The sequence below is a fragment of the Ceratotherium simum genome, chromosome 2 (assembly GCF_057802395.1).
Source record: "Ceratotherium simum simum isolate JZ-2026a chromosome 2, ASM5780239v1, whole genome shotgun sequence".
In the NCBI taxonomy this organism is placed as follows: domain Eukaryota; kingdom Metazoa; phylum Chordata; class Mammalia; order Perissodactyla; family Rhinocerotidae; genus Ceratotherium; species Ceratotherium simum.
This window is the reverse complement of record NC_141901.1, coordinates 16940818-16964320: the sequence shown is the minus strand read 5'-3', so window position 1 is coordinate 16964320 and position 23503 is coordinate 16940818. Positions and strand designations below refer to the sequence as shown.

The 23503-nt window shown below is 48.6% G+C and overlaps 1 protein-coding gene across 5 annotated transcripts in view; it reads right to left on the bottom strand.

The window, feature by feature from the left end:
* The window catches only part of CACNA1E (calcium voltage-gated channel subunit alpha1 E), a 372240-nt gene that overhangs the window by 71115 nt on the left and 277622 nt on the right, over nt 1-23503 (bottom strand). For 4 of the 5 annotated variants that reach the window (XM_087438754.1, XM_087438731.1, XM_087438736.1 and 1 more), the window contains 14 exons: nt 22105-22220; nt 17741-17794; nt 17027-17116; nt 15668-15877; nt 14788-14900; nt 13067-13179; nt 12579-12710; nt 12032-12104; nt 11031-11148; nt 9108-9175; nt 7525-7622; nt 3275-3331; nt 1402-2055; nt 668-981 (listed from right to left, as the gene is read on the bottom strand). In XM_087438754.1, the coding sequence (XP_087294880.1) occupies nt 668-981; nt 1402-2055; nt 3275-3331; nt 7525-7622; nt 9108-9175; nt 11031-11148; nt 12032-12104; nt 12579-12710; nt 13067-13179; nt 14788-14900; nt 15668-15877; nt 17027-17116; nt 17741-17794; nt 22105-22220 (2210 nt within the window). The remainder of the gene's footprint in view (nt 1-667; nt 982-1401; nt 2056-3274; nt 3332-7524; nt 7623-9107; nt 9176-11030; nt 11149-12031; nt 12105-12578; nt 12711-13066; nt 13180-14787; nt 14901-15667; nt 15878-17026; nt 17117-17740; nt 17795-22104; nt 22221-23503) is intronic. The other variant, XM_087438725.1, reaches the window with a different exon arrangement.

Here is a 23503-nt window from a genome sequence, read left to right as displayed (position 1 = left end):
ATGGTGTACGTTAAGTGCTTTTTTGCTGTGTTTCCCTTTAAAGTCTGTAGATTAACATCCATTGCCTGAGGGAACTGTGAGAGACTAAAAGGTCCTAGGAGAAAAAGAGTAGATAAGAGTAATAGAGTCATAAAACGTTAGTACAGGGAAAGACCTCCCAGATCATCTGGTTCGAAGCTCTCACTTCGCGTAGATGGCAAACTGAGGCCTCAAGAGACGCAGAGGTTTTTCGGAGGCCTGCACTGAGCAGAGCCAGGGCCAGCCCAAGCCCCCTGCCATCTTCCACTGCATCCGAGGTTCCCTAACTTGTCCAGGCAGCAGAGCACCCTGGAGGCCCCGAGAACACCACCAGATAGTCACACAATCAATCGAACAGCCTGATATATAATTGGGTACAAAGCCACATGTGATCTCTCTGAAGACTAGGGTGTTCACAGAGGCCAAAGGCTTAAGGAAATTTTATGGGCAAAACTTAAGATTGAGAAAATTCTAACTTATTTGTCCTGCAAACCGGGATAAAACTGCCGCTATTTTTTACTTGTTAAAGAATGCTTCGTTTTGCGAGTGGGGATTTCCATGCAGCTTTACTGGGACGACTCCAGCGCTATGACTCTCCCCAGCCCTGGTGTGGGTGAAGGGGGACGGCAGACAGGGACTGTGTTCTCACTGTGCACCACCGTCGCATCCACCAAGGGGCCCACGTCAGGGATGGCAACAGTGACGCTGGTGCTCTCAGTGGCAGCCTTGTCTGTGTTGGCCGTGACGCAGGAGAGGTCGGGCTCACTCTGGCTGATGGCCCGGCCCATGTCCAGCTGCACGTCCCCCAGCAGGGCTTGCTCACTGCTGCCCTCCGGCTCCTGCTCCGTCAGCGCCACGTCCTTCCCCACTTCCAGCTCTGGCTGGGGCAGGACTAGGGGTGTGTCGGCCTCATCGAGGGCTCCTGCCAGCCCAGAGCCTCTGGGCACCATCAGACTGTTGGTCCTGTGAAGAGAGAGGAGGAGACAGCTGGTGCTCAGATCTGAAGAAGCTGTTGTGATGTGCCTGGCAAGCAGGAAAGGTGAGGGGGGCCGAGGAGCCCTGCTGGAGAGCTCGTGGCTCCCGCTTCCTCCAACCCCCCCAGCCAGGCAGAGAGGAGCTAAGAACCACGGGCAGTGTCCCCCGGCTTATTCCCGTCCATCCATCCACGACCCACTCCCAACAGGAGCCGCCCTAGAAGAACAGACCCAGGTTTTCACGGGGACAGACCCCATTACCTGCCATATTTACACATACCTTATAAAGGCTACGTTAGCATCATCTCCATTTTACAAAAGGTAAACTGAAGCTCAGAGAAGCTTATATTAAAGAATGCCTGCCACCAGCCGCGCTATGTGCCTCCAGGGCGCTCCTGTGACTATTTACCTCCTTAAGTCCAGGGCTCGCTCTTCTTCCTGGATTGTGGGTTCCTTGACCCCATGGCCGTCCCTGGGCTCACAGTCCTTCTCCCCCTCAGTGGGCACACCTTCATCCAGACTCCGCTCCTGGCTGGCAGACCTGCTCCGGGAGGAGGAGGTGGGCTCCTTGCCTTCCGTCCTGACGCGGCGGTGCCGGCTGCGCCGCTGGCTCTGCCTGTGCCTGGCCCGGTCCTCGAAGGTCACCACGGTCTCCCCTCCCCCAGCCTCCTGCTGGGTCGGGTCACAGTTCCCATGACAGGGCCTGGACAGACATGGCAGCTCCCGTTTGCCCAGGGACAAGGGGCTCCTCTGATTGTCCAGGGCACTCGATAGATTCCCTCCGTCCCCCTTGAGGGACCCCCCGCGGCTAATGCGCTCCTCCTCGCACTTCTCCAGGCCCAGGCCCAGGGCCAGGCCCTCAATGGGCCTGGATCTCCGGTAGAGGCTGGGGTGGGCGTTGAGCGGGTTGAGGGGGCTCAGTGGGTTGAGAGGGTTGAGGGGGTTCATCGGCGGGGCCTCCTCTTTGTTGAGGGCCTCCTGGCTGGACATCTGCATGTGCCTTCTCAGCTGGCTGGTGCGCTGCTCCCACACCGACATGTGGTGTCGGCGCCTCCGCTCCCTCCTGGCAAAGGGGAAAGGGCGAGGGCCACGGTCAGAACCTGACAGCTGGGAGCCAGGGAGGGCAGCCACAGGGGCGTAGGCCAGCCCTCAGAGGCCAGGGGAAAACGGTGGGACACATGGTGGGGGGAGCAAACGGGAGAGCCCAGGACCTGCAGACAGGAAGCACAGAAAGATGCAAGGAGCAGAGTGGGCCACACATGATAGGTGGTTGGACCAGTGCCTCCCAGTCTGTGGGGCTTCCCACTGTAACCCCTGCTCTGCAGTAGCTGAGGGCTGGGTGGGGTGGGGATCACCCAGGGTGGAGCTCCCAGTCCCCAGGGCCTGTAGGGCAGCAGTGTAAAGGCTTACCAGGTCTTCACTCCCCTGCTCTCCTTTGCTTTCGGGGCATCAACCTGTACCCGCTCTGCGCCCACCACTGGCCCTTATTTCAAGGTCACAGACCTTTCTTCCTCCTGCTCCCCCTTCTCCTTTCCCTTTCAGATTACAGCCTGGGATTGCAAGGGCTGAGAAGTACAAGGGTCAGATTCCATCAATGGGTGAGGCCAATGACAAGCAGACCCATGTAACAAAAAGTCTTGGTATCACCCTCAAAAAGTAAGAGTGCTGTGGGTCTCTTCCACAACAGCCAATAAAACCACAGAGGACTGTACGGGCAGAAACCACCAGCAGCTCATATTCAAAACCACCGTTGAACATTTGAGCTCAGGGGCCTAGAGGAGCATTCATGTGGCAGCGGAACACACAAACGTGATGCACACAGGAGAGCGCACAGGAGTGGGCTCACACGGGTGGAAGGGTAGTCACCTGTTCCTTCACTCACGTGTACCTGTGGGTGCATGCCTACAAACTGTTAAGGGGACACTCACACGTGCCCACACACACAGTCACTGAGGCCCACACGTGGCTGTACACAACCGCCTACGTGAAAGGCACACCCACCAACACTAATTACCCACACCGACACATGCCCACTCACAGGCCACACAGAGGAGCGAACAACGCACAGAGTTACATACCTGAGACACACACTGATTTAAGCACATGTTGAAAGGTGCAGAGGGGCATATCCACAAACCATGTGCATGGAACACACACCCATACACCACGGCACACACCGACATGCACTCCCACTGCCACTTTGTCCATGGGAAGGACAAAGACACGGTGCCCCCATACCCACACATAACCACTCACAAACACGCAAACCGGTACACACATACAGGTGGCTGCTGCGTGGCTCCCACATCGACATGTGGTGTCTTCTCCTTCTGTCTCTTCTGGGAAAGAAAAACGAACAGGTTCAGTTCACCCCAACCTCTAGGAACCACAAGCCCCACAGCCACCAGCCAATTTCCAGGGAGAGGCACAGAGTCCCCCACATGCCCGTATGTTCTCCACATGCCTGCTGCCCTCTGCAGACTCCCAGCCTTCAACTACCTAAGGGAGGGACTTCTGACTCCTTGCTATGTGCAAACACACCAATCTAGTTTTTGAAGCATGCGTGCAGAGACACAGAGGATATACCATTTCATAGAGTAAACTGCTTCGGATGCTCAATCGCCATGCCCACTGGCACTCACGCTTGCACCTATCTATCTTTCGGAGACCTATTTTGGAAACCCTGTAAACTTGGATGAAGAGCTATATTTACTTCATTCATTTCTAGGATCTTCACATGGGTGTGACTCCCCAGCTTATCATTCCAATCTCACACAACATGCAGGGAACAAATGCTCTGCCATGCACACCACCGAGGCCATGAAGTAGTCCATGGCCAAAGGCAGGGCCACCACTCCATGGGCTGCCATCCATGTACTTCAGGATATGAGCGGTGCCCCCTGCATGTGTGCAACACAGTGGCCCTGGCCAGAGCCTTGAAAGTTCAGTCAAGCACAGTATTCACCTTCTTAGCCTTGCACAGGGAAAAATCTCTTCTACAGACACACACATGCTGTGTCCTTTCAAACACAAGGTCAATGGCAGGGGTGTGGGTATCACTTGCAAAGGCAAATAGGACTCCTGGGAGAATAAAGCTGTCAGCACAAGGCCGGTGCTCAGGAGGGGGAAAACACATCTGGGATACCTGCAGAGGGGGCGTGGACCAGTTCCTGGGCTGACAGATCCAGTCTGGCCCAATGGGCCCTACCTGGACCCGGAAGGTTGGCAAATGCTGCTCCTTCCTTGATAAAACTGACACCCACCAATGGAGAACATGCTAGGCAAACTAGCACTGCTCAGCTCTCAGGTCCCCCATCCGCAGAGGAGCCTGACATATGGGTGGGCTGAGGGAGCACAGGCAGCTGGTCTGAGCCTTACTCTGTGTCTGGAAGAAGTGCAACGCACATAAGCACCCACAGAACGGAAGCAGACATCACTGTGGAGACGTCTGTGAGCTCCGCAACTGAATGCACCCCTTCGCGTCGGCAGCTGCAATGCAACAAGGCACACGTGGCGCAGCGGTGCCAAGAAGCAGGGTAGCATGTAGAGATAGAAGCACACGCTCTAGACAGGAGGACGCACACCCGCTAGGAAAAGCACATTCTACCATCTATTTGTGAATTCTCAAATATTCAAATATCAGCCCTCCAGAAGCACATGTGTAAGAGTGTAAGCACATGGAAGAATTTTCTCTCTCTTGCATGCACACACGTACACATACGCACACACAGGCCAGGCAAAAGACAGACCCAACCTCTAATTCCCACACGAATTACATACACGCTTCAATTCTCTTCACTTCTCCATTCACACAAACAAAGATCCAGATTCACATCCCATCAGAATCATTAACATACCTTCATACCTAAAATCACACAGAGAAGCATCCACATGTCTCCAACCCATGCACACACGACCTCATACACACCCCACAATAACCTTGCAGACCAGGAGGGGCAGTTGGTATTCTTCCCATTTCAAAGATAGGGAAACAGAGATTCTGAGATCCTAAGTGGTTCTCTTTCCAAGGTCACAGAGTGTATGAGTGACAGCACTATGACTAGTGCTCAGGCCCTTGGGTTTGCAACTTCCCGTGTTCTTCCACGTACAGCCACATTCTCACTTAGAGTGTAGTCCAATAATCCACCGTCTTGCCTGCACCCCCAAGCAGTGCATACACACCCTGACACAGTTCCCACCAGCAGCACCCACCTCACAGCACATGTACCACAATCACAGCCTAGATCTGCTCATCTTGGATGGTTACAGTATCTTCTCCCACCTCTCTTTTCCTGGATACACACACGGCTCAATTCCTACAGCTCTATGCCTACCAGCATTTCATTCATTCTTTCATTCCATAAATAGCGAATTTCTACTCTGGGCCAAGCACCTTCCCAACTCCCATCTCTCCAAACCCACTCCTCCCCCAGGCTTCCTTGTCCCAGCAAATAGAACTACCCACTCCTAAGTGACAGCCAGCCCTACCCATCAGCATGTTTGGATACCTGTGTTTGTGTATTTTTAACCCAAACTCATGACTGCAGGGAAAGTGGGGTAGACACTACTCAAGGTCCAGAGAATATTCTAGAGAGGCAGGAGTTGATTTGCCTTCTCCATCAATCTTAACAAATTTTGGGGGGTAGTTTTTTTCTCACTCACAGAGGATGGGCCCAGAGGCTAGGCCTATCAGAGTTTTGAAAGTTGAGAGGAAGATGATGGCCATGCAGGGGAGGGAGGCCCGCACATACAACTCTGGAACGCCTCTACAAGGTGAGGCAGAGGACGTTCAGGAACACTTCACACAAGCTCTGGGCAAAGAGGGGCTGCTCCCTTAACAGTTTCAAGTAACAGATAACAGAGTCTGGTGTCAGGACAGAGTTCCACCTCCTTGGGCTCTCAGAACCTCCCCATCAACACCCCAGAGCCCCTCACGCAGGCCCAGAAGCAACAATAGGAATTCCATGGTTCTGCAGTCATCTCTCAGCCTCTCCTCCTACACCTTCCTCTAGCACCATGCAGAGGTCAGCCCCAGGCAGGGCCCAAGCCCTGTTAGTTCTACCAGCAACCACAGGTCCAGGCTGGATCCTTAAAAAGAGTCTATACTTGCTGCTCCACTTATCACCTCCCATTCTCTCCCTCATCCACTCCAAATGGATTTTACACCCACCAGGCCACTGAAACTGCTCTTGTGAAGGTCACTACCAGCTTTCATTTTGCCAAACCCACTGGTCCGTTTTCCGTCCTCAACTTACATGACCTTTCAACAGTATTTAGTGCCACTGTCACTCCCGTCTTCCGGAAGAGTCTTCTTCTCTACGTCTCCAGGACACCATGCTTCCTTGTTCTTTCTCCTTCCTCCTGGTTGCCCTCCATCAGTCTCCTTTAGGGGTTTCTCCTCTGCCAGACCTCGAGGCACAGGAGCACTCTGGGCCTCCATCCTCAGCTCCTCTCTTCTCCACCTGACTCTCCCTGGGTCAGCTCACCCATGCTGATCGCTTAAATACCATCCAAATGCAAATGGCTCCCCCCAAATCTTTATTTCTAACCCTGACTTCTCTTCTAAGCTTCAGACTCATGTAACCAATGGCCTATTCAACAACATCTTCACTTGGATGACTTATAAGTATCTCAAATTTAATGTGGCCAAAACAAACTTTGGATTTCCACCATTCTCCAGGCTATCAGTAAATACCACTGCGATCTACCCAGTTCCTTAGGCCTCAAACCTTAAAATCTGGGATAAATGTTTGTTTCTTCTCTTTCAACCCCACCCCCATCACATTTAATCCTTTAGCTCATCCTATTGGTTCTCCCTACAAATACAGACTGAATGGGATTACTTCTCATCTCCTCCATTGCTACCATGCTCCAAACCACATTATCTCTTACCTACTTTACTCTAAGAGCCAACTCTCTGTCTCCCTGCCTCCACTCGTGGCTCCTACCATCCATTCTCCATGGAGCAGATCATAAATCATATCCTATCTATCCTTTCACTTTAGACTCTCCCATGGTTACAATTAGAAAAAAAGCTAAAATGCTTCACCTGGGCCTTCAGGACCTCCCTCAGCTGGCAACTGCCTACCTCCGTGGCCTTGTCTCCTTCTATTCCCTCTTGTTCCCTACACACCAGCCACACTAGACCTTGCTGGGGAATGCTCCCTTCATAACGTCACATGACCGCCTTCTACACATTTAGGTTTCTGCTTAAACATCACCTCTTCAGAGAATCCCTCTCAGATTGCCCAAAGGTCCTCCACCCAACTCTCATCCCTCTGCCTTATTACCCTGTTTTATTTATTTTACAGCAATTATCACAATCTAAAATTACCTAGGTGTGTTTATTATCTATCTCGCTCACTGAAATAAAAGCTCTGTGAGAACAGAGACTCTGTATTTCTCACTGCTGTATTCACAGGACATTTCCTGGCACGGAGTAGGCACTCTCAGAGAATAAACAGTTTTGAGTTGATGAACTGGCTGTTAGCACAGAAGCCCAACAGTCAGTAAGTGGGGACAGCCGACTCACTCGATAGAAGGCATGTTGGGTGCGGACATCGGGCTGACCTCCTTGGCCTTCTGCAGTGCATGTTTCTGGTTGAAGGCCTCCTCTTCTTCCTGCTCATCCTAGAAATAAAGAAGAGATGGCTTTGTCTGAGATCCCCACGAAGGAGAGTAGCTCCCTTGGCTGGCCCCAGAAGGAGTTCTGGAGACCAGGTGAAGTGAGGAAAGCAAGGGGAGAGGTTAAACAAGGCAGAAGGAGGTTAGATTGGCTCAGAGGGCTCAGGTGGAGAGGGGCTGGGCCTCCACAGCCCTGTCATGGCCAGCAATTCTGGTCTCTGCCTTGCCCCATAGATTGTGGAAGTCTACCCCAACCTCTAGCTGTCAGTGGAGCTGACCACAGCTGTGGAGGCCAGAGATAGGAGCCAACACTTCTCAGACGTTCTGCAGTGTCTGGAAGTGATGCAGCAGGGCCCTTCCAGACAGAGCCTCCTGAAGTTAAGCACTGAGGCTGTGCCTCCCATCAGGCCTTCTTCCTTGCACAGCTACGTGGCCCCATGCTAGGTGCTCAGGCAGGAACCTCATCCCCTCACCTGCATTCCTACTTGTAAGTGTCCCCTCTATGTGAGGACACCAAGGAAAGCCAGTTCAGGTAAAATGACTAGAGCTACTAAGAATACACGCATCTTCATAGCATGCTCTAGTTTCACATACATTATTTTACTTGATCCTTGCAGTAATCCTGTGAGGTATGCAAGGCAGATATATCATTCCCATTTTACAGATGAAGAAACCAATGCTAACAGAGATCAGGGATCTAGCCCAAGCTACAAGAGCCAGTAAGTGGCAGATATAGAGATTAAAAGCTGAGATTAAACTCAGCTTTTCAGATACTAAAGCTGGTATTTTCCCTACTATACCATGCAGATAAGAAGACCCTCAGGGATGTAGGGAAGAGCAGACAACACATCATAGGACACAAGGAAGAAGCTCAGAAACACCACTAGGATGCCTCTGCCCCAAACCAAATTCGCTTTGTGTGAGGAGAAGTTTTCACTCATCTTCCTGGACCATCTCACTGCCATTAGTATTGTCTCTGCCCCTGGAGAAATGACTTCGAGAAAAGAAAGGAACAGTTCCTTGAGAAATGTAGCGTCTGGTTTCATTGAAATTGCCCCCAAAATGACCATGGCCACTGGAATAGTCCAGGAATTGTGATGCCCCCGGTCTCTCTCACACTCAAAACAAGAAGGATGAAGTCACAGAGCCATAGGTCACAGGAGCAGAGGTGGAACTTAAATCCAGGGCTTTTGTGTTTTCTTTATTCTCCACATCATAATCCTGCAAAGGGCACCTTTGAGTTCACGGTGATTAAGCTGTTATCTTCTGTATCCTAGGAGAGACCCAGGCTGGTCTGAGGCTACCAAACTCAGTGAAAGTGAACTAAGATTCCTTGTGGATTTATGGCTCTCCAACTATCCAAAAGCTCCTAGAAAGGGCCCTCCTGGCAGGCCTGGGCCAGACAATGCAGATTTTTGGAAAGAGCTCCAAAGGCCAGAGGGCACCCAATGGCACTAGAGAACCATCGGATCCCCAGAGAATAATGCTTACTTTGGTCAGCTCCTGGGCATTGGCCAGATTGTCCACAGCGATGGCTAAGAACACGTTCAGCAGTGTGTCTGGGATGATGAGTTAAGGACAGACAAGTAGGAAAAGCAAAAGGCTTCAGCAAGGCTGAGACGGCATCGCCATATCTTTCTGCCTGGGATACTAGCAGGAACAGAAGCTACCCCAAAGAATCCTCAAGCAGGGGCTGTGGGAGGAGAGAGAAAGATGTTATACAAATCTGTTTGAAGGAGACTATGTCTTCCCTCCTTCCACTTATCATCTCTTTGCACAGGACAAAGAAATACCTGAATCAAATGACCCAGGGGGCCAAGATAGAGTGCAGAGGCCTTTAGACAGCTATGGCCTCTACTCATAGCAATCAGATAGAGAGTCACTGAACAACAAGATGGGTAAGGAGCTCAACGTAGGAGCTCACTTCTCCTTTCTGGGAAACTGAAAGTGAAGCCCACCTAGACCAATCATGCTATTCTGTTATTGAAGATGAAAAGAAATAAGATTCCACAGCCCCATCTCTGACTAGTTCTCAATAATGGGATGCTAACTTACTTCTCACTCTTCTTGCCCTGGAAGACTTCTATATTTCATTTAACAAAATGTCACTGAGCACAAAATGTCCCCACCCCAGTTCTACCACCACCACCACATCCTCAAATGCTGGTCCAGGCAGGCAGGCAGGCAGCACAAGATCTTTATGGAACCCATTTCTATTCCACACTCTAACCTCTGAAGTTCTGATTTTCCAACTGTCTTTGAGGCCCATGTGTTGTGGAACACGGAACTGGTTCTAGCATAAAAGTGCAAGTCTAACTACCCCAGAGTAACAAGAACATCAAGGTGCCATTATGACAAACTGGCTTTCCATTTCTGTGACTTACTGCATAGCTTTCTTTTTATGGGTTTCTCGTGTTTAGTTTATAATCTGCTCTGGCCCCTAAAAGTCTTTAGGGCAGAAAACTTAAAGGAGCATCTCTCCTCTGTGAGACTATGGAACAGGCAAAATTATAGTTCTACCACATGGCTCTCCCTTTCCCTTTTTATTTTACCAATCCCAGTTCAAGGCAAGTCCCACCTCCCCCAAAATATCTAAGGATCTTGTAGAAGTTTGCATTGATAAGGTACATTCAAATAAATTATTCACAACTAATAAAGGAGACAGATTCTGTTATCTTCCTTTCAGACATGAAAACTAGAAGCACAGAGAGATTAAGTGACTTTCCCCAGGCCACAAAGCTGGTAAGCAGAGTTCCTAGGATTAAAACCTAAATCTTCCTTGTCTAGATCCTGTGACCAGGCATGGGCTTTGCAGTTAAATGGACTTGGTTTCTAGTATCCCTTTATAATTTAGTAATTGTTTGACTTTGATCAAGTTACTTCTTCAAAGTCTTACAAGGTGAAAATTAGATGAAATAGTGCCTGTAAAGCACTTAGCACAGGGTCTCACGAATAGCACAAATACAATAAAGGTTAGCTGTGCTTAGTAGTATTAGCATTAATCATAACACTAACTTTTTGAGATCTTACTATGTGGCAGGCTATTCTATACTAACTTGTAACTAATTCATTAATATTATAGTCTGGCCACTATTTCAGCCTACAGTGATCTCTTCCCTCTCTTATTTTCCCCAGCTCATAGTATCACCAACCTTTCACTATAACAGCCTCATATGTTACTATTTGTGTACACTGGAGATTTAGATGGGTACTCTATCTTGCTAATATTTGTCTTCTTTACTTAACTAGTGTACAAGTTCCTTAAGATCAGGATCCTTGTTTCGCCTACTACACTAAGCAATGTCCAGCCTCCTTCCCTTCCCCACCCCAGTTCTACCACCACCACCACATCCTCAAATGCTGGTCCAGGCAGGCAGGCAGGCAGCACAAAGAGGAGCAACTTAAAAAGGATACAGTTTCCAAACAAGGTGAGCACAATGAAATAGATAGCTGACCACATGCCCGAGCTGACCCCACCCTGGGAGCGGATCCCGTTGTACATCACCTCGTTCCAGTCCTCACCCGTCAGGATCTACACAAAACAAACAACAGACAAGTTTGGAGACCTGGGTTTGCTGAGAAAATGCGGCCAACATAAAGGGAAAATTTCTGGGCCTGGGTCTTTTCCATCTACCCCCTTGCTTGGCCATCCTGACAAGGAGAAAAAAAAGTCACTCCTATGAATAGTCGTCAGTTTTTTTCTAATTTGGAAGAGAATTTTAGGCATTGAAAGTGTAAGGAAAGCATCAAAAGGAAAGAGTCTATTCATCAAACTACAGAGTCCCTCCCATCTCCAGCTCTGCCAGGCCTGTGGGAATCACACAGATCAGGTGGTTTGGTCACTACCCGACCATCCCCAGAGCTGCCCAGATACAGTTCCTGAGACAGCATCATTATTAGAAAGTGCCTCGTGGGAGTGCCTCCAGTGCAGGAGTTCAGGACGTTGGGTTCTGGTTCAGCCTCAGATTCTGGCTAAATTGTGTTTTTCTTTAGCTCTGAGACATTGTTGATTTTGAGTATTCCCCTATGATTTACAAAGGTTTTCTGTGTGTGGGGTGTGAGCGTGGGTGGAAAAGATACTTCATTAAATGGACACATGGGTTAGAAGATGCTTCGAGATTTCAGAAAACCATCAATGCGATACGTTATTCAATGTCTTAGACTTATCTCTTGCAAATTCACAAGTGTAGGGAAAAGGCCAATGAGGTAATCACAGTAGAGCTCCTTCATAATTTGTAAGAACAGCTACAGAAATCCTAGGAATTGTGGTGATGATTACTCAACAAGTAAGAGCACTCAGTTGCCTGGGAGGAGTCTGGAGAGGAAAAGTAGGATTCTCCTAAGACCTCATCATTTTGTAGTGTGTGGTCGAGCGGATCCCATGTAACACTTTTAACTGCCAGTTGGCCTCATACCTGGAATACAGTCATGATGGCTGCAGGGAAGGTGTCAAAGTTTGCTGAAGGAGTCCCATCATTAAAGTTAAATCTGAAAAGAATATTCAGAGAGAAGAATGGAATGAAAATCTCAGACAACAAGTTTTTCCTTTTCAAGATTATACAGTTTTCATCACTTCTTTTCCCTTTTTCCACATCCTCCTTTTCCCTTCTTTTCCCCCATTTCATATACTCATGAAAATGGTGTTAGTGACTACTGCTGATGGACTGTGCTCTTTGGAGGGCATGGGTAATGAGATGGGGTTTGGGCTGATCCTGAGTTACAAGGCCTCATGCTGTACATTTAAGGGACAGCCCCAAAGGGACGGGTCCCCAGAACAAGAACGATGGGAAAAGATTAAAAGCAGGGACATTTGTTCCACACACACACACTCAGTGGTCGATTTGGGTCACGGACAACAGCAAACAAGATGGTAACATGGTGATCAAATTAATAACCCCGGCGCTCACAGGCTGAAAACTGGGCTTTGAGGCTCCTTTGGAAGGAAAGCTGGTTGATGCTTACCTGCCTCCAAACAGCTGCATTCCTAGAAGAGCAAAGACAACGATGAAGAGGAAGAGGAGGAAGAGCAAACTGATGATCGACTTCATGGAACTCATCAAGGAGACCACCAAATTCCGTAGGGAAGCCCAGTACCTACAAAACCCAGACAACATTACAGCAGTGAACACTGATACCAAGTTATTGCCACGCCCAGCCGGGCAGCTGCCTGGTGCTCTATGAAATAAGCTGCATTGTATGCTTCTAGGAAGGAGAGATGGCGGCAATAATGTGGGTCCCCTTGGGAACGTGGCACAGGATCTGGCAGCGAGGATATTTTTCTGGTTTGAACTTTGGAAAAGGAGGAGGAGCTAAAGAATGGAGTGGGGGGCAGGGAAAGGAAAGGGAACATGTGGTAAAGAGGAACAGGGATGGATGGAAATAGAATAAGGCAGAGAGAAGCTTCCACTCTCAAAGGTGGTTGGGAAGAGTCTCCATTACTGATCACTTACTTGGTTACTTTAAATATTCTTAGAAGCCGGAGAGCTCGCAAGACACTGATTCCAAAAGATGTACCAGGTCTGAAGATGGCCCAGACCACTTCAAAGATACTGCCCACTGTGACCTAAGAAGCCAAACCCAGCCACAGTGAGAGGAGGAGGAGACAAGAGCATCCCAGGATTCAGCAATCAACAGTTCTCATTGGGCCATGGTGAAATTAACTCTCCCCTCCCCACCAAGCCCATTTCCAGTAGGTGGTGAAGGCTATCTATTGTGAAGGCTGCCAAAGAGAAATGAGACTCTACCACATCTCTCCCCACTGCTCTCCACTCCCCTGCTAACTTTACTCCTTCACACTGTAGATTGGTTTGCTGGCTCCTGCTCTGTCCTTGGTGAAAACTACAACAGCTGGTCGTCACTTTTGCACAAATTTCATAGCATAACTGCTCTTATGTTACAACACCTTGAACAGACAGACAAAGAAGCGGTTCTCAAAGAAAGGAAACAAATTTCAATAAAGTCTGCATTCCAATATAAAAATATCAGAGAAGGTCCACATTCTCTCTTTGTCCTAGAATTTAATGCTAACAAGAAAGTTTCAGTCACCTGTTTATTAAATATGTTTCAGTCACTAAGGTCCCACACACACCAATGTGACAGTGCTATGTGGTCGCATAGAATCTGATTGCTATAGGAAGTAGCAACATCAAATTAACAATTCAATTTGTTTTTTGTTTTAATTATATATTTACTGAATGTCTACTATATTCCACACATTGCACTAGGTGAAATAACAAAAATTAATCCTCACAGCCATGGTGAAAAGAGGTATATAAGGAAATTAAGGTTAAAATGGTCTTTCACTGGCTGTTACGCCTGAAAATCGCCCGTATCCAGAAGCATCTGTTCCAAGTTAAAATGCAGGTTGGCAAGTGCTCAAAATCATTAGCACCTAACTGAAGATCTGGCAGATAAAGAGGCGGGTTTGGCAGCAAGAGAAGTGGTTCAGGAACCCAAAGTTTTCTGACCTAGTTCTACTGCTAACTGGCCATGTGAACTTGTACACGATGTCCTCTCTTTACCCCTGTGTAAATGGGCGGGCTCACTTCTGACACGTAATACAGTGGATGGGACTCCTGAGAGCAGCAGAGGACAAAGTGGATGTGAAAGACCTTGAAGAGCGCTAGCAATGCACACATTTATATATCAACATTATTAGGAAGTGGACACTGGATGAAATAGTCTACGTGGGGACTTGCTAACAGAAGAGTATGTATGTGTATATGCGTGTGCATGTCTGCATGAGAGTACATGTAGATAATTTTCCCAATTTTAAACTGAACCAAAAAACCCCATATATATATGGGGTTTTCTGGAATCAAGTCTTTTGTCCTTCTCTCCCAGGCTTCCCCCAAGATAATGAGTGGTTCAAAACTCTGGCTATGGGTGGCTTTCTCAAATTCACTAAGCCGTACACTTAAGTGTGCACTCTATGGTATATATGTTGTACTTCAATAAAAACATTAAAAATAAGAACTTTAAAAAAACCCAAACAAATCCTAGTATGACAAGGATTCACTCATTCCTGACCTCCCTTTAGCTAATCTAATCTATTCCCCTTTTATAAATTCTGATTTCAGGGCTTCGTGCTGAGCAATGGAGCAAGCTGCTTATCTCAAACTGTGGCATATCAGTACAAAGCAGAAGGACAGGCAGGCTCCCGAGCACTTACCCCAAAATCAAAGCAGTTGAATGAAGAGTGAAAATAAAGGCGGGGCCCCATGCCGTACATCTTCAGGGACATCTCCAAGAGGAAGAGTCCCAGAAACAAAAATTCTGCATAGTCTGAAAGCATCAAAAGCAAAAGCATTTGTTCCACAGATGGTGTGGGTGCCTGCACTCCCCAGCCCAACACCGTCACCTACAGAGGAGCCTCAACACCAGCAGGACCCACACGTGAGAGGACGTGCAATGACCATGTCAGGTCAGTGCCGGGCAAAACCTAACGCTGTCTGAATTTGTTCTGACCTAGGAGTCCCAGGCACACTCCACAGATCAGCTGTGCTCTCTTTCAACGGGTGGGTTTGTCGTTGCCCTTTAAAAGGTAGATGGCTCTTAGGAGAGAAAGAAAGGGCTTTACCACAGCTTTGAGGAAAGAGCTGGCTTTGCCCTACACACACCCTCCTGGAGCCTTACTCACACCCAGTGGCAGCCTTACCCACGATAGCTGACCTATAAGTTCCCTTTTTGGTCTATTTCAGGTATCCACCGCCCTGAGAACTTCATCCCCACGACTTCAGTGACCAAAATTTCCTACACCATTGAGTCTCCTTAAGACACTAAGTGAAGGCCTTAGCGTACTCAAGATGTAACACTATCTTGTTGACTCATCAGCAGAGATCCGTTTCTCTGATTCAATAATGAATGACAGCTGGGAATGGTCATGTGATCATCCTATCCCCTGGAGGACAACTCTGGCCTCCCTCACAGAGTGAAGAAGCAGAACTCTGGGCGGGCAGAACCGCTGCTAGGCCCAGCACAACGCCTTGGTCTCTTACATTTGCACCCCAGCCACGCTGCCCCATGAAAGCCAGTTGTCACCGTTCACTTACAGAGGAGGTGGGTGAGCCACTGGGGCTGGTTGTGATGGACGATGGCCACACAGGCGGTGTTGAGAGCCACAAGGCTCAACACAATCCAGTAAAACACCTGGGATTTTACCATGTGGCGGATAGAGATGCGCAGAAGCCTTTCCTTGTGCCGGAAATAGGAGGCCCCGTTCACCTTTGTACTCTTGATGCTGGCTCGGGCAAGAGGTGTGCCTAACAGGGAGAAGTAAGGAGGAAGAATGAGGCTGCAAAAAGATCACCCTCCACGGCAAGAGGCATTCAGAGGTCGAGATGGGCAGCTTCGATCCCAGGGCTGGGTGACCACCATGTTGCAGGCCCAGGGACTCCCCATGTTACAGGCTCGGTAGTTTCCACAGCAGAGAGCTCTGCTTTCCTCTGGGCACTCTCAGTCCTTGGAAACTGACAGAGTCCCTGGGCAGGACACCAGGCATCCACCCAGTGTCTTGAATCCTGATCATGTCTAAGTTTGCAACAGATTGGGCTTCTCTCTGGCCTTTCCTCTTAAACATGCTTCAGGCATTGGAGTCATTCTGCTGCATTTGTGGTATTTACCACAGGCAGCCAAAAGCAGCAAAGAGCTCTGCGAGCCTCTTCTGCTTTTAAGGATGAAGTGAGACCCTTCCCCTTTTCTGGTGAGAAAAAATCTGCCAGACATCAGCAGAACCTCTAAGAGAATCTGAGATTGAACGCCAATCACGTTCAAAGGTCGTCAGTAGGAATTTGTTTAAATACCAGGCGGAAGTAGGTGATGGAAGTAGGTGGGTGCTACTTTGGTTGAGTAAATGGTTGCAGGTTCTCAAATAGTGGTTCCTAGAAGCTATAGGTCCTCAGGATCCTTTGAACAATATACCAAAGTGGATTCTCATTATCACACCCAGGAGAGAGAGGACATGTACGCAGCCATACTTGAAGGATCTGGGTTGGCTTCTTAGCCTTAAACCCCCTGTTTCAAGTATACAGTATCCCCTGGTCCATTTTTTTCTGTAAGTCATTGTCATCTAGATTAGGTTCCCACGTCTTTCTCTAATTACGTCCCTAAGTTCTGGACTCTTTGGATTCTCCTTCTCCTTGTGGTGCTTCTCAAAAGACAGAGTCTTCCCATTTTTTTGATGAGGAACACTGGCCCTGTGCTCATCTTCCTCTACTTTTATATGTGGGATGCCTGCCACAGCATGGCTTGATATGTGGTGCGTAGGTCCATGCCCAGGATCCGAACCTGTGAACCCCAGGCGCCGAAGCAGAGCACATGAACTTAACCACTACACCACCGGGCTGTAGTGGAATCTTCCTTTTTAGGGGAGATTCAGAGAAGTAAAAGAAGATCTAACTAGTTCCACTCACCCACAGAGGAGATATCAACACAGTGCTCATCACTGGAGTCTCGAGTCATGGCCTCTGTCCGGCTCCTTTTGATGGTTGCCCTTCGAAGCACTACACAAAGGAGGGGGGAGGCCAGTGAGAGAGCACAAGTAAAACCAGATCATTCTGGTCAAAACTGAGGACTGTGAGCAAGAGGCCCTTGTGACACAGACGAATGCCTTTAAATACCTGAGCCAGGGTTATAAACATTGAGAATGTCTACAGAAACATGATTCCCGTGCTCAGCAGTACCTTCTGAGACACAAGGGTTCCGAATCCTTGCTAGAGCTCATCTAAATGCAGTAGGTAAACAGGCACTCCATATCTATTTGTTCTGGCTCTTCATAAACAATGCCTGGTAATCAAAGTGGTCCCAAGACGATCCCCACAAATTTTAAAAAGAAGATTCCTTTCCATGCCATTGGTTGTACGATGGTCTTTTCATTGCACAGTATCAATCACACGCCCTGGAACAAAGCAACTCCCGGATTTCATTTTTATCACTTTAAAAAGCATTTAAATCTGTGACTCAATTCCCTTTATTTTCAAGCATGAGGGATTTTATGACAGAGAGACTTTCATTTCAAATCCCAGAGCGCTCCTCTTTTATTTCTTTCTCCTCTTTTGATCAAGAGAGACTGCCACGCATAAGAGGGGGCAAATGCAAATGAGTAAGGCATCGGAGCACTTCCTTACCTTCTAAGGCTGACGTCCCAGCATTTTTATTTTCTTCAGCAAGCATGACTTCCTCTATATGGAAACAAATGGTTCAGTAAATTATCTGTAAATGCCAAATTATTTTGCAAAATGAAAATCCCTCAGGGACAGCTCTGGTTCCAGGGCAACAGAGAGAGAGCAAAGAGCTCATAGCTCATCGCAGGCACCAGCCTCAGAAAGACATCAAGGGTCATGGAGGGGGCTCCCGGGACACATAAGACCAAAAAGGAAGTTCTTTAGTGAGGCGGCGCTTGGGGGATGATTGGTAAAATTCAGCTGTGTCTGATATCCTTGTTCAGGAGGATACCCATGAGAGGAAGAGCCGATCTTTATAACTAAAATCCCCTAAATTGATAGGAATGAAAAATTTCCATTTCCATTTTTACTTCCACCCAGTTTCCTTAAACGTTTTCTAGCAATATAAGCTTCCTTAGTTTCTCTTGTCTGTAGCCCCTAGGTCATAACATCAACCCTCTCATTTTGGAGGCGAGACCATGTTTGGGGCCCTAGGCTGTCTCCTTTGAGGAGGAGCAGAGGAAGGAGCTGAGCTGAGCGCCCTCAAGGAGAGGAGCCGGGCTTGTGGGCTTGCTTCCTCTTCCTCCACCACTTCCATCCTGCTTCGCTTGGGCACAGCTGGAGCTGAGGAGGTTTGGGCCCATCATGAATCTGTCCCTGTGACATAATAAAAAATAAATATTTGGTTTTGGTCCACCTGCCTGGCACAGAGCTCCTAAAACCCTTGGAATTTACTGTCTTTTGTATGCTCATGAGATGACTCATTGTGGGGGAGGCCTACATAGCTTAAGGATTGGGGCTGGTCACCAGAAAAAGTGATTAGAAGGTTATAACTTTCAGCCCCATCCCCCCTCCCACCTCCTGGGAGGGGAGAGGGGCTTAAGATTGTCCAATCACCAACGGCCAATGATTTAATCAATCATGTCTACGTAAGGAGACCTCCATAAAAACCCTACATGATGGAGCTCAGGGAGCTTCTAGGTTGGCAAACACATCAAGGTGCTGGGAGGGTGACAGGCTTGGAGAGGGCACGAGAGTTTGTGCCCCACTGCCAGCACCCCACTACCTTGCCCTGTGTATCTCTTCCATTGGCTGTTCCTGAGTTGCATCCTTTATAATAAACTGGTGATAGTAAGTATGGTTTTTCCTGAGTTCTTTAAGTCAGTATAGTGAATTATAAAACCTGGAACCCCCCAAAGTTTGTAGTCAGCTGGGCAGAAATGCAGGTCACCTGGGGACCCCACTTGCAGCTGGCGTGTGAAGTGGGGGCAGGCTTGTGAGGTTGGGCCTTTAACCTGTGGGGTCTGCACTAACTTCGGGGGGTGTTTAGTGTCAGAAGTGAATTGAACCATTGGACTCCCAATTGGTGTCAGAGAATTGAAGGACTGGTTGGCGTTGGAATGATGTATTTTGTTGTTGGTGTTTGGAAAAGAACCACAAGGTCCCTGGGACTCTCCTCTTGGCCTCCCCAGGAGCAGTCCTGTTGTCCATGGAGGTGTCATCATCGGTGGGACACTATTTTCTAGTAAAATTTGTTAGAATAAACCTCACTAGCATCTCTCCAAACTTACCAATAACATAGCCCTTCTGCCCCACGTTTGGTGGGATTCTGAGTCGTCTACTGGGACTGATTGGATGAGTTTTGATCCCTACCCCAACCTCAGCCATAGGCGAGGGAACTGGAGGCCTAAGCAATCATTCCCAGGAGCCCAGCTGCCAGGGAAGAGCCTGCAGCAGGCCCTAGTAAACAGTGGTTTAATTCCAGCCCTTTAACAAGGAAAAGGACAAGCAGAAGAGGGTAAAGCCAGTACCATAATTCCACCTGCATGCAAAACTGCGAGTATATCAGGTACTTCCCAGGGAGGGGAATGTTTTGAGGCTGAGAGGGTACCATGCAGGACGGCCGCTATAACAAGTCATCAGTGTTTAGCTTTCTTTTTTAAACGCAGCCTCTGGCAAAACTCTAAGTTAAGAGGTTAAGTGTTATCGGTGAGATGCTCCTTGAGGCAGACATAGAGGGTTTTAAAGTCATTTACAGCACATGTTGTTTGGAGGGCACATTTGAAAATTAGGTACTTGTTAAAATACCTCCTAGTGACATGAATGACCTCAGCCAGAGAGTCACTTTTCCCATGTATAGTGTATCTGAGGACCACCAAGGCAGATGGAGGGTGGTGGTGCTGCTGGGTATCTCGGGGACCTGCTGCAGGGCTCTGGATGTGCTGGAAGTGCCCCCTCCCCCCGTGCCTCCTGCCAAGTTGCTTTCGAACTTGAGAGCGTCTTTCCAGGGAAATGTAACCCATATGTCTCTGATTCACTCACGCTGCATTTGTAGAGGGAAGGGCCAGGAAGCACAACTTGACGTCGCAGTGCGTCTTTTTTCTTAGAAGGAGGAGAGAGCTGGCTTTGCCAACTGGAAGAAAGCGGAGCCTTGGAATTGTGCATGTATTTGAAAAGCAGAGCCACAAAGAGCAGCAGCTTGTGCTGTCTGACCCCGAATGGGGTCACGGGGAGGGCGGGGAGGGTGCTTCTCTGGTTCTGCTGCCAGCCCACTCACTAGGGTGGTCGGTCAGATGGCTCCTCCACTCAGCAAGCCAAGGACAGTCGGACACTTCAAGCTGCCTGCCTGGCCTGGCACAGATCTGCTCAGGAAGGCTGAGTTGCCATTCTGGGAAGAGTGGGGGAGGTGCACCCCCAAACAAAAGCCTCCGAGGAGAAAGGGCGAAGTGGAAGTACAGACAATGCACATGGCTCGTGCTTCCAGAGGCAGCAAAGAAACGCGGGTGGTCCCAGGTAGAGGCTGGTTTTTCTCTGGCTTTGAAATGGCACTTTCAATCACACTTGCTCTCTCACCCTTGATAAATCAAACATGGACTCCAGAGCTGCGAGAGAGCTTCAGTGTGTTGGTGGTTAGAATACGAGTGTCATAGTGTCATTCTAAAGCTCCTATAGAAGAATAAGGCACAGGCAACTAACCATCAAATCATATTCCATATTTTTCCCGAGAGACCTCACATTTCTGCTATGCTTTCTACCAGGAACAGAGAAAAGATGGTGACGGTCATGCGTATTTTTTTATTAAAAAACTTACTCTGCACAGGAAGAAAATGAAGATATATAACACCAATGCAATGCAACTTTTAAAATAATAAGGAAAGCAAATGTATCCCATTTACTGACAGATGTGGGTGATCTATGCCCCTCATAAGCAGCTGAGCCACAGTCAAACTCGAATCTGGTGGCTCTGTGGGTTAATGAAATCATGATAGGTTTGGACCTATCCTTGGGGCTGGGCAGGAATTATTCCTGATGCTGATCCACAGAGTAAGGAACTGATGACAGCTCAGGGAACAGGAAAAGCCAGTTCACCAGCATCTATTACCTGGCCTACTGCAGTGGCCTCACAATTGGTCTCCTTACTTTCGGCCTTGTCCTCCTGTCTACTCTCAATGCAACAACCAAGTGCTCCCCGAAAATCTTAAATCAGAGCATGTCCCTCCTCTGTGCAAAACTCTCCAGTGGTTCTTGTCTCACTCACAGGAAAGTCCCATCTCTTACAATGGCCCATGAGGTCACACACGATCTGCTGCCCACTCCACCAGGGTTGCCCTCATCCTGTCTCCTTGCTCACTCTCCCTTCTGCTCCTGGAGCACTCCTGGCCTGCTCCCGTATTAGAGCCTTGGCATTGGAATATTCCTCTCTCAGATCTTCCTGTGGCTCACCCCTCATCTCTTTCAAGTCACCCCCAGATGGGTCTTCCTGACCCCTGTTTAAAATTACAACTTATCCTATACCTCATAACCCTATCTTGATCTGTCTCCATTGTACTTATCACCTTCTTACAAGTTACTTATTATTTTGTTCATTGCTGCCTTCTCTAACTAGAGGGTGATGAGCTCCACAAGAGAAGAGCTCAGGCTCATTGCTGTATCCCAAGTGCCTGGAACAGGACCTGTTCCAGCACAAGGTAAGCACTCAATAAACATTGGTGGAATGACCAGGTTGTTATTATTATTATTAGTAGTAGTAGTGTAAGATGTCACCAGCCCAACCTCAGCTCCAGGACTGGCTTATGTTACCTTTTGCTCAGTTTACCTTGCTAAAATGCCTGCCTCATGAAAGGTGTTTGGTGGAAGAACAGGGACAGTAAGACTCCAGAGGAAGAAAGTGGGACCAGCAGGGATCCCACAGAGCTAATGAGGCACCTCGAGCATCTCTCTGCTCCGGTCCAGGCTGCCCCTTGGAATGGAAGTATTGGGAGTGAGAAGCAGGGTAGGTCTCTGCAGTCTGTGCAGCCCACTACCCTCCTCCAGCCCACCCGCCTCACCTGCTTTGTCTATCCAGGCGCGGTACCCGTTCAGCTCGCGCTCAATCTGCTGCTGGCGCCGCAGTTTCATGAAAGCTCTCCGGTTCTCCACTCTCTCTCTCTCTTTGGCAAATTCCCTGTAGACAAGGAGGGTAAGATGTACCAGGTTTGGACAGTGCCGTGACTGAGAAAAAGGTGAAGCAAGTAGAGAGAGGGAGAATTTGAGCAGGCGCTTCTGCTCGCCTTGCCTTTGTCCCTGGCTGCAACCCTGATCTCCCTATAACGTTACACAGAAACGCACTTCATTCAGCCTCACGCAGGAAGCCTTCCCAGATCAGATCAGTTTCATTCCAGTCAGCACTTACACCCTCTGCGTGCTCTACTTTGGAAGGTACTTTCTTAGTCATGCCACAAACTAGGTTTTAAAATGCTATTTCCCTAGCCACAATGAGGCCCTTAACCCTCGAGAGGCACAGCTCCTCTTTGTGCTTTTAATAACAGCGATTAATGAATACTGATCAATTATTATGTGCCAGCCCTGTATGAAGTTTTTCATGCCCATTGATTCATTTAATCCTCACAACCACCCTATGAAGTAAGCACTATTAAATTTCTATTTAACAGATGGGGAAACCAAGGCTTAGAGAAGGGAAGTAACCTGCTGGGATCTGAACTCTGACCACAGTGCTGCGCTTCCTCTGGTGTCCTATATCCCAGGGTGCTCAATGAGGGCTGCCACTGAAGACCAATGACACTGATGTCTTGAAGGGTTGAAATGCTGTTTGAAAATGGCTGGTGGAGGTTAAATAAGAAAGGAAGGAACATGAGAAGGCTACCTGGCTCCAGTAGAAAGACAGTGGGAAGATGGGTGAGGTGGAGGGGAGATGATGAGACAGAGGGAAAGCCAAGGTGAGGGTCAGGGAGGAGACAGGGTCCATTAACAAGCACAGGGGACCAGAGCCACTCTGTGGCACAAGACCATGAAAAGATTCAAGCCCCATGGGAAAAAGAAGAGAGAAGAGGAATGAGGGCTTCCTGGCAGAGAGAAAGACGATCAAATTCAATGAGTGAGGAAATGGGGAGCACGAAATATTCACTTGCTAATAGGCCCCTCCACAAACCATCTCTACCAATGTCCTTCTCATCACCAAACACCCTTCCAGGCTAAAATGCCCCTTGCTCGTGTGGTGCCTCCCAGCCTCGGCTCAGGCACTCTCCTACTGTCCTGGAAGCTGTTTCACTTATTCAAGGTGTTCCCCATAAAAAAAGAGCCTGAAGACGAAGGAGTCCAGCACCCACTGTGGGTCCTGCCAGCTACTCCCTCATGTCTAGGGAGGAAGAAACAAGCCAGGGACTGAGGGATGTGTCCCAGCCCCAGTGCAGGGGAAGGTGAGATACCTCATCCGCCCCTCCTGCCAAG